This window comes from Chrysochloris asiatica, unplaced genomic scaffold (genome assembly GCF_000296735.1).
Source record: "Chrysochloris asiatica unplaced genomic scaffold, ChrAsi1.0 scaffold00014, whole genome shotgun sequence".
In the NCBI taxonomy this organism is placed as follows: domain Eukaryota; kingdom Metazoa; phylum Chordata; class Mammalia; order Afrosoricida; family Chrysochloridae; genus Chrysochloris; species Chrysochloris asiatica.
Window position 1 is genome coordinate 5,289,928 of NW_006408532.1, and position 9,954 is coordinate 5,299,881.

Sequence of the window (9,954 nt, forward strand, 5' to 3'; positions counted from 1 at the left end):
ATATTTAATATTCTCCTCCAACACCATAACTCAAATGCATCCGTTCTTCTACAGTCCTCCATATTCACTGTCCAACTTTCACATGCATACAAGGCTATTGAAAATACCATGGCTTGGGTCAGGTGTACCTTAGTCCTCAAGCTGACATCTTTGCTTTTGTACACATTAAAGAAGTCTTGTACAGCAGATTTGCCCAATGCATTACATCATTTGATTTCTTAACTGCTCCTTCCATGAGTGTTGATGGTGGTCTAAGCAAAATGAAGTCTTTGACTTCAGTGTTTTCTCCATTTCTCATGAGGTTATATATTGGTCCAGTTATGAGGATTTTTGCTTTTGTTACATTGAGGTGCAACCCATACCAAAGGATGTGGTCTTTGATCCCCATCAGTACCTATTTTTAAGTTTTCTTTGCTTTCAGCAAGCAAGGTTGTATCATCTGCATATTGCAGGTTGTTAGTGGTGCTTCTTCTAATCCTGATGACACATTCTTCTTTATATAATCTAGCATCTCAAATTGTTTGCTCAGCATACAAATAGAATATGATGAAAGACTACAACCCTGGCACACACCTTTTCCAATTTTAAACCATTTAGTGTTCACTTGTTGTGTTCAAACAACTGCCTCTTATACAGGTTCCTCATGAGCATAATTAAGTGTTCCAAAATACTTGTTCTCCACAATGTTGTCCGTAGCTTGTCATGATCCACACACTCAAAAGCCTTCGCATAGTCAATAGGCGATAGAAAAAATTTTGCTTTGGGCTGGAATTAGTAATAATTTTTCTTTCTCTTATAGCACTGAACAAGATTTGTGATGAAATGGAGCCTGGAACAAACTCTTTTCGAGTAGAATTTCCTGATTTTTCCAGCACCATTTTACAGAAATTGAACCAGCAGCGCCAACAAGGACAATTATGTGATGTCTCCATTGTTGTCCAAGGGCACATTTTCCGGGCACATAAAGCTGTTCTTGCTGCCAGTTCCCCCTACTTTTGTGACCAGGTACTCTTGAAAAACAGCAGGAGGATTGTTTTACCTGATGTGATGAACCCAAGAGTGTTTGAGAACATTCTTCTATCTAGTTACACAGGCCGTCTAGTAATGCCTGCCCCAGAAATTGTTAGTTACTTAACAGCAGCAAGCTTCCTCCAGATGTGGCATGTGGTGGACAAGTGTACTGAGGTTTTAGAGGGAAACCCCACAGTCCTTTGTCAAAAGCTAAATCATAGCAGCGACCATCAATCTCCAAGCAGCAGCAGCTATAACGGTCTGGTAGAGAGCTTTGAGCTGGGCTCTGGGGGAAATGCTGATTTCCCCAAAGCTCAGGAATTGAGGGATGGAGAAAATGAAGAGGAGAGTACCAAAGATGAATTGTCATCTCAGCTCACCGAGCACGAATACCTTCCCAGCAACTCATCTACAGAGCATGACCGGCTGAGCACTGAGATGGCCAGCCAGGATGGGGAGGAGGGGGCCAGTGACAGTGCCGATTTCCACTACACCCGACCCATATACAGCAAGCCCAGCATAATGGCTCATAAACGCTGGATCCATGTGAAGCCTGAGCGCTTTGAACAGGCTTGCGAGGGCATGGATATGCACGCCACTTATGATGAGCACCAGGTCACTGAGTCCATCAATACCATGCAGACAGAACACTCAATCCAGCCTTCAGGAGTAGAAGAGGACTTCCACATCGGGGAGAAAAAAGTAGAAGCAGAGTTTGATGATCAGGCTGAGGAAGGCAATTATGATGAACAGGTGGATTTCTATGGGTCTTCCATGGAAGAGTTTTCTGGAGAGAGGTCAGATGGGAATCTAGCTGGGCACAGACAAGAGGCTTCCTTATCAACAGGCTATAATGAGAATATCGAAATGGTAGCAGGAATTAAAGAAGAAGCTTCCCACTTAGGATTTTCAGCCACTGACAAACTGTATCCTTGTCAGTGTGGGAAAAGCTTTACTCACAAGAGTCAGAGAGATCGACACATGAGCATGCACCTCGGTCTCCGGCCTTATGGCTGTGGTGTCTGTGGTAAGAAATTCAAAATGAAACATCATCTTGTAGGACACATGAAAATTCACACGGGCATAAAGCCATACGAGTGTAATATCTGTTCAAAGAGATTTATGTGGAGGGACAGTTTCCACAGGCACGTGACTTCTTGTACCAAGTCCTATGAAGCTGCAAAGGCTGAGCAGACTACAACTGAGGCTAACTAAAAATATCTGGCCCTTGAATGGCGTGCACAAAAATAAACTATGGTAATTATGCAAATGTGGGCACAGATGATGCGTGCTACTTGCTATTATGAGAGAAGCTTAAAAAAAAAGATATTTCTGAAAGACCAGTTCTAAGCAGGCCAATTAAAAAGTCTTAATTCCTCAAATTTTGTATCTTCCCATCCTGGCCTAGAGGAGGTAATGGGGGCAAGTTAACAGAGCTCCCCACTGGCAAGGTTAACCTTCATGCCAGTAGTGCTTGAGGCAAGTGGACTTCATGCAATGGACCCTGCACTTGGAACTGGACTCCAGCCCACCAGTTCCATTTCAGGTGTTTGGTCACACATCATTACAAGGTCATGTTGCAATTTTATTTTGTTTTTACTTAAACTTAAGTAATGTGGATTTGTTCTGGCAGCTGCTTCACTGAATGAAATGCTCCTTTTATAAAAGTCTCAAATAATGGTATTCCTAGAATGAGAAATGAACAGAGCTCTCTGGTCTGGTTTTATTCTTTCGAAAGGATAAACTAAAGCTATGGAGATGCTAAGAGGGTGACTTAAGGTACAAGCTTTAGTTTCTGTAAGATGCCACTGTCACGGTGTATTTCAGACTCTTGATAAAACAAAGTTTTATATTTTGTACTGAAATTAAGTTTGAACACTTGTACCTAGAGTGTCATTCTCTAAAGTGCCAGAGTAATTGGTTTTGCTGACCCAAATCCTGTTCATTTAATTTTACATCAACAATATTGGATCTGTGGCTAGTGATTCTAGTCTGGTGTGACTAACCTGGTTCCATTGGCTGCTCCAGCCATTGCCCTCTCTTAGATTGTACTGCTTCCCAAAGAGGGCAGTCATGGACTACAGTTAGTGGTAAGGTGCCAAAAGTCAGGACTAAGAGTTACCTGTGAACTTCAGGACTTAATCAGGTACTACAGTGACATTTCAACTGTCAAAATGAGAGAGAAAAAAGAAGAATTTTCTGAGTGGCAGGCTATAGTTGAGGGAGGAAACTGCCCAAGAAAAGAGGAGTCTTGACAATACACTGGTTGGAGGATGCTCTTTTAAAGAGGGGTACACTGGGTGAATGCTACCCATTGTTTAGGATGCTGAGATGTCTTTTAAAAGGGGGAAAGAAGGATGTCCTGAATTTAGCAAAGTAGTCTATAAATTCATGCTCACAAATTATAGATAAAGCTGCATGAATTTACAAGTCCAGATAGCTACTAAAAACAAGAAATCAGCCATTCTGAGATTTTTTCTGCCAGTCAGATGTTTTAAATTAAAAAGAACATCTATTCAGAATGCTTTTAAGCTATGTAATATACCAGGGTAGGACTGGGTGCTACTATTATGTCAACTTTTCCTCAAACATACTGGTCTATTCTAAATTCTAAGGTGAAACTTTTTTGTCTTTTAAAATAAAAATAACTTTTTTTTTTTTTTTTTAATTTGGGGTGAAATTTTGTTTTGAAGGTTTGGCTTTGCTCTAACATGATATAGACTTTGCTAGCAGTGGCCTCTGAGCCTCAAGCTACTAATACCAAGATCATGGTCTGGAAAGGGAAAAGTACTGATTTACCAGTTAATTCTTGTAACCAGGATTACAAAACAGGGATCTATTCACTAACACTGTATCATTCTTGATATATAAAAAGCACTTTGTATTTAAAACTTTATTATATATATATATATATATATATATATATATATTGTTTTTTAACCTAGAAAAACTAGATATTACCTCTTGGTTGTTTGCCACATTAATATCATCTTTCAGCAGTCCTTTCTCTGTGTACCTGACAGAAGTGTATAGAAGTGACTGTACAATCAAGCTCAATTGCTTCTCCTTTTCTCATATTAGAGGCCAATGGGTTTTAGCTATATCTCAGTTGTGTGTAAAGAAAAATTGTTTTATTACTCCCACAAGTTTTAGTACTAAGGCAGTGAAGCCATTATGTTCAGCCCAAAACTAGTCATACTTCCCCATGGTATTCACAAAATATTTTCTGCCTGTTTGGAACTTTATATGTACTATTTTCCTTTAAAGACATTTGAGGAGAGCAATCTGAGAGCTACAGTTTTTAAATTCTTGAAAAATCATGGTCCTTCAGTATGTTGAAGACAGCACAGTACCTTGTCATAAGTAATGATAAAGAGCTTTGGTTTAGCCAGGAATGATGGCCCAGCTTTGAGTGCTAGCTTTGGAAACAATCAATTGGGCTGGTACTTACTTAATGCTTGTAAAGAGATGAGTATTTTTTATTGAAATCCTTACATCAGCTACGAAATGTAAAACATAATATGTAAATTCCTCACATTGTGTGGCACTGTAGGATAAGCACTGGACTGCTACTGCAAGGTTGGTAGTTCAAACCCACCAGCCACTCCTTGGAAATCCTATATTAGTTGAAACTGACTCTATGGCACTTAACAACTATTTTAAGAATTTATGATAATTGTAGGTTTTGGTAAACATTGAAATTGCTAATTGGGTCAGTCAGACCCTGTGAGATAGTTGGACAACTGAATGTTGGTTGTGTTCAGAGAGGCAGGGGAAGGGGGATTGCCTTAGTTTGGATATTTAAAATGAATTTTTATAAACCAAGTTTTTAGGATTAAGAGATCATACTGCATTGCTACCTTTTTTTTTTCCCTTCTCACTCTGGGTTGGAGTGATAATCTCTCTCCTTAACCTCATTCAGCTTTAGAAGATTTTTATCCTTTCATATCAGTTTGGATAGTTGTGGGTAACATTTTCCAAACAGTCTTTCAGGGATCATTTCAATGGCTTACAACCAAGGTGTTTTTCCCCTACTTTGAATCTTAACTGTGCTTTTTTTCTCCAGTTCCAGTGGCTTCAAAGCACCACCAGTGGTATTTCATTTTAGTACTTATGCCTTTAATTTTTGATATATGTTATAATAACCTACTTGGTTAAAGTAGGTATCACCATCTAAGGAAGGACGGAGATACCCTCTTTTGTGGGTTAGCCTTAGGCACTCATGGTTATCCGCCTGTTGATTCTCATTCTAGAGTTGCCTGCCTCCACTCCCTTCTTTTGGCCACCATTTAAGAGTCTGCCCAAAAGAGTCCCCTCTGTTCTGGTAGGCATTTGCTGAACTAAACTGACCCAAGTTTACTTCTGTCTATTAGGCAAAGATGCTTAACCTCAGTGGCTCCTTCCTATGGAGGCAAGCACACCCATAATTTCCTGCTGAAGTGAAGTGGAGGCAGAACAGAAGCATCATAGCTGCGCTTTGCCTGGGAAGGGGGATGTGCTCTAGCCACCTGGGTGAGGACGGAGAGGGCTCCATCATGCCAAATCCAGGTGTTTGCTTTTATAAGGTCTCTGATATTAGGAATGCTGGAGACCAAGCAACATACACGACCCACCTCCCTTCAATCTGTGCCACTAATATTGTGATCCTCATTAGGTGACTAACTTTGTTCAGTGAAACCAGGGTTTTTTTTCTTCACTACTTATATATTTAAAGGTACATATTTCTTATTTCAAATCTCTACTGATCGTGCCCTGTGGGAAGATGCTGGAACACATTTTACAAAATGTGATTTTTTTTTTTTTTTAAGTTGTGCTTGAAGCCTGTGTCATGTCAGTTGCTGCTGCCTTCTTTCCTTTTATGATGTTCCCAATGTTTCTTCCAGAAAATAATTTATGCAAGTCAGGTGACTCTTAGGCCACTTAACCATTTGATGATATACAGATTATCATTCGGTGCATATCTTATTGATATTTTGTGAAATGTTATGCCTGTGTTGCAAAAGTTGAACAGTTTTGTCTTTATATATTGCTGTCTTCAGTGTACAGCATGGTTTTACTTCATTGAATGTTACTGTTTAATATTTTCTTCTTATAGAAGAGACCATGCCCTTTTGTATGACATGTTTTAATAAATGTTATCTGTCAACTTTGTAAAAGTTTTGTTTTTCACTCTGGGTAGATAACCACTTGTCTGTATTTTCATTCTAGCTTTTGCCACCTGAGAATAAAAGTTATATATGGCCTTTTGAAAAGTAAATACCAAATAGATAGTGTGATCAAATTGACAGTGAGTTACCATTTTCTGTGCCAAATTATTATTTCATTTTAAACTTCTGCCAAATCCATAAGGTAGGTAAGTGTGCTGCTGGGTAATCTATGTTTGCTCCTTGAGACTCATTTCCTACCTTTCCACCCTGCGCTTTGCTCCAGGAAACTGGCCTTTGGTCAAGATCTGAAGAGGCACTGAGGGAAGGAACATTGAGGAATGAGAGGAGAGAGATGTGAGGAACTTACTCCTCTAGCTCCCTGTAGGCCGTGGCTGGGGTGCTCTGCCAAGGGTACAACTGTCAGGCAGCCTCTGGATTTGGTAACCACACCCTCCCCTTGTCCCTTCAAACCTAGAAGTGGTCCTGATTCCCTGTTGTACCAGTCCTGGGGTGCTTCAGTGTCTTCATTGGATTTTCCTAACTGCCCACAGTCTTGTAAATTTCCTTTATGAAATTCTTCTCAGTTACAACCCATTTGAATGTGCCATTTGCTTTCTGCCAGGACCCTGGCTGGTGGGTATCCTCATTTCACACATGAGCCAACTTATTCAGAGAAGTTGGTACACTACCAAAGGTCATACAGCAACTATGGGGGCGAGCCTTGCCTATAACACATGGTGGTTTTCAACTCTGCTCTGTAATGCCTCCTTGCTGTTTGGTTGGGTATCTGCCTCACCTCACTGTGCCCTCACTTTACTCACCCTCCCCCAACCTCAAAAAAAAAAAAAAAAAAAATCCTAGAGAAGTAGCTACAGTACTCCTTTAAAAAGTGCTGCAGGCACTGAGGACCCCACATATTTCCTAACAACAGCTCATTACCAGAGACACTGCTTGTTTTAGATCAAACTTAACCATCTTCCCACACAAACCTTCTGTTACCACTGTTTGTTGTGAGGTGGTTTTTTTTCCCCCTTCCCTGTTGCTGATTTTTAAGCCAACTACAGATTGCCTCAGCTAGCTTAGCCGTTCTCTATAATGGATGAATTCAAGGAGGACCATTTCTAGCATTTAATCACTTGGTTGTCTGAGGCAGGGCCTGTCATCTTCACCAAGGGCAAGCAACTCAGACCCTTCCTTACCCCGAGTTCCACCCATCCTGGGTACCCTGTCAAGGCTCCTGGCTACCAGCAGTTTAGCTAGCAATGCCCACCTAAGAAGCAGGGATCCCCAGAGCACAAATGTCATGCTAGAGTGGAGACCTCCCAACTAGGAATATGATAAGCACTATTCCTAATCAAGACGGGAAAATTGCTCCTTTTATTGGGGAACGGAAGTCCTGTGGGGTGTTAGCCATATGGAGCCTATCATACCTGTGGAGTTAATTTGGATTTCTTTGTAGTCCCACTGAAGCATTCCGTGAGACAATACAATCCCCATGGCTGGGCATATTGGAGGAGCTTTAGCTCTAGAAACTGCTCAAAGTCAGTGGAAATGAGGTAAGCTTGAACTAATAACAGTCTCTTGCTTGGTGAAGGCTTTTAAATGTGTTCTTTCTCAGTGCAGATAAATAAAATAATTCAGTGCCCATTCAACTGTTGGGTTATTTTTAAGAAAAGTTGGTTGGTGAATAAAGATACGCACAAGTGACATTTTCCCTCTTTAAGAAACCAGAAGAGAGGGGGAAAGTCTTGTGACCTTTTCTATTCTGAACTGGTTTGACTAGTTTGAGTCAAAACCAGATTATTTAGTTTTAAAATCTTATACCATTTAATTTCTTCCAAGCAGACAAGCCACTGTACCTTGCAAGTAGCTTAATGCAATTACAAGAGAGTTACAGCTGCCCTTTGAGGGAGTGTGTAGGCTCAGTAAAAACAAAATAATTCATGAGCAATATGGAAGGTAAATACAGGTTATTAAAAAATTAGTGGCTTTTTACTTAGACTCTAGTGATTATGAGTTCTATTTTTTCTTCCTAATGTCTAAAATAAGAAACCAGTACTAAAGTCATTAAATGTATTTATAACTTAATAAGATACTAGTTACTCCCCAGAGTATACTGGTCTACCTAATGTCACAGCTAACCTTTATTCATGGGAGCTAGAAGGCTGCCTCTAGAAATGCCTTGTTAAATTGGATTCAGCAGTTCTGTGAGAAAAATCTTACTTGTTAGGGCTCTCAAAAAATCCTCAGCAGCACAGCACCACTCATGATGGATGGATGGATGGATACATGCCAAACTGGTAAACTCTGCTAAAATTCCTGAAGAATCTGGCATAGCTAGACAATATAGACCTCAGAGGGACAGCACATTGACTTTGAACCAAAGGATAATTTTTATCTTACTTGTCATGTGTGAAATATCTTTTGTCTAATCACAATAAGAATAGAAGATAATTTTTCTTGGAGAGAATTTTTTTTTAATTGCATTTCTTTATATGTTACCCCTTGGGCTTTGAACACCCACTCAAATCTCTGAACACCAGGCCTACATTAATAGGTGGAAGAAGAATTGGAATTAGTGAAATAGCAGTTCTAAAGGTTCATTGCATACTTAATATATGCTGTGTATTTAACCTGAATTAACTCATTTATTCCTCACAACAGCCCTAGGAGGTGGACATTTTTCCCTGGCCACTTCATGTAGCACAAAAGGATAATAAGTTTCTATTTTGTTGGGGAGATGTTTTTCATACCTCAGGGAAGCCCCTCTTAATGTCCTTACTCCTGGACCAGCAGAAATGTCTGTTTCTGGGAATAGGTTAGCATAGCTATCGCACCTCATCTGTACATGACTTCTTCACAGAGCTTTTAATGCTGGTAAGCACGACCTTAGCCAGGTATCTTTCTGGTACCTTTAGGTGGTTCTTGTACTCTGCCTTCCAAGTAAAAAAAAAAAAAGACTAGAAATTACCAGATAGTATCCCATGCTTGGCATCAGTAGCTAACCCTACATCAACTCCTTAGATTCAAAAAATAAATAGGAAAATTAACCCTAGAAGTGGACAGTCCACAGATTTTCAAACTTGTAGAAAAGTCCCACCAGGGACTTTTTAAGATGTAGGCAGGGAAAAGGACCTTGACATATCCTACTCCCTCGTAAGTAAAGAAGCTTCAATTTCACATGGTACAGATAGGTTTCCTGGAAGCTCAGATGCTAGTCATGGAATTCCTAGGGAACCTTTTAAACCCTCATGGCTTGGCAGCTGGGTTCAGGTCTGCAGGCAGTGCCCTCACTCCTTAATAGAATTTACCTGGACGAAGTTCCTACTGTGTTCAATACTATTATAGGCACTTCCCATGGATTAATTCGTCACTCTCAAATCCACTCAGCTACACAGGTACAAGTACTATCCCTATCTAGTGGGAGAAATCTTGCTCATGAATGGTAGAGCCCGAGTCCTGGGGTTCTCACTGAGCTACACGTGCTTTCCTGCTGTTCAGTGACTGCCAGCCCAAGGGTTCAGAACATCCAGAAACAACCAAACACAGTGCCTTCAAATACCTTGTTGTTGTTGTTGTTAGGTGCCATCGAGTCAGTACCGACTTATAGTGACCTATGCACAGTAGAACAAAACACTGCCCCATCCTGGGCAAACCTCACTACTGTTGCCATGCTTGACTCCATCAATGCTGTCATTTCGCCAATCCATCTTGCTGGGGGTCTTCCTCTTTTTCTCTGACCCTCCACTTTACCAAACATGATATCCTTCTCCAGCGACTGGTCCCTCCTGACAAC

General features: G+C 40.5%; 1 protein-coding gene across 1 annotated transcript; it reads left to right on the forward strand.

The window, feature by feature from the left end:
• Positions 1-756: 756 nt before the first annotated feature.
• ZBTB43 (zinc finger and BTB domain containing 43) lies at positions 757-2,226 on the forward strand. Its single transcript, XM_006834778.1, has one exon. The coding sequence runs from the start codon at positions 823-825 to the stop codon at positions 2,224-2,226; it is 1,404 nt and encodes a 467-aa protein (XP_006834841.1). The 5' UTR covers positions 757-822.
• The last annotated feature ends 7,728 nt before the right edge of the window (positions 2,227-9,954 follow it).

What these genes read in the sequence shown, in the direction of transcription:
- ZBTB43 (XM_006834778.1), top strand. Translation starts at nt 823, where the DNA reads ATGGAGCCTGGAACAAACTCTTTTCGAGTAGAATTTCCTGATTTTTCC.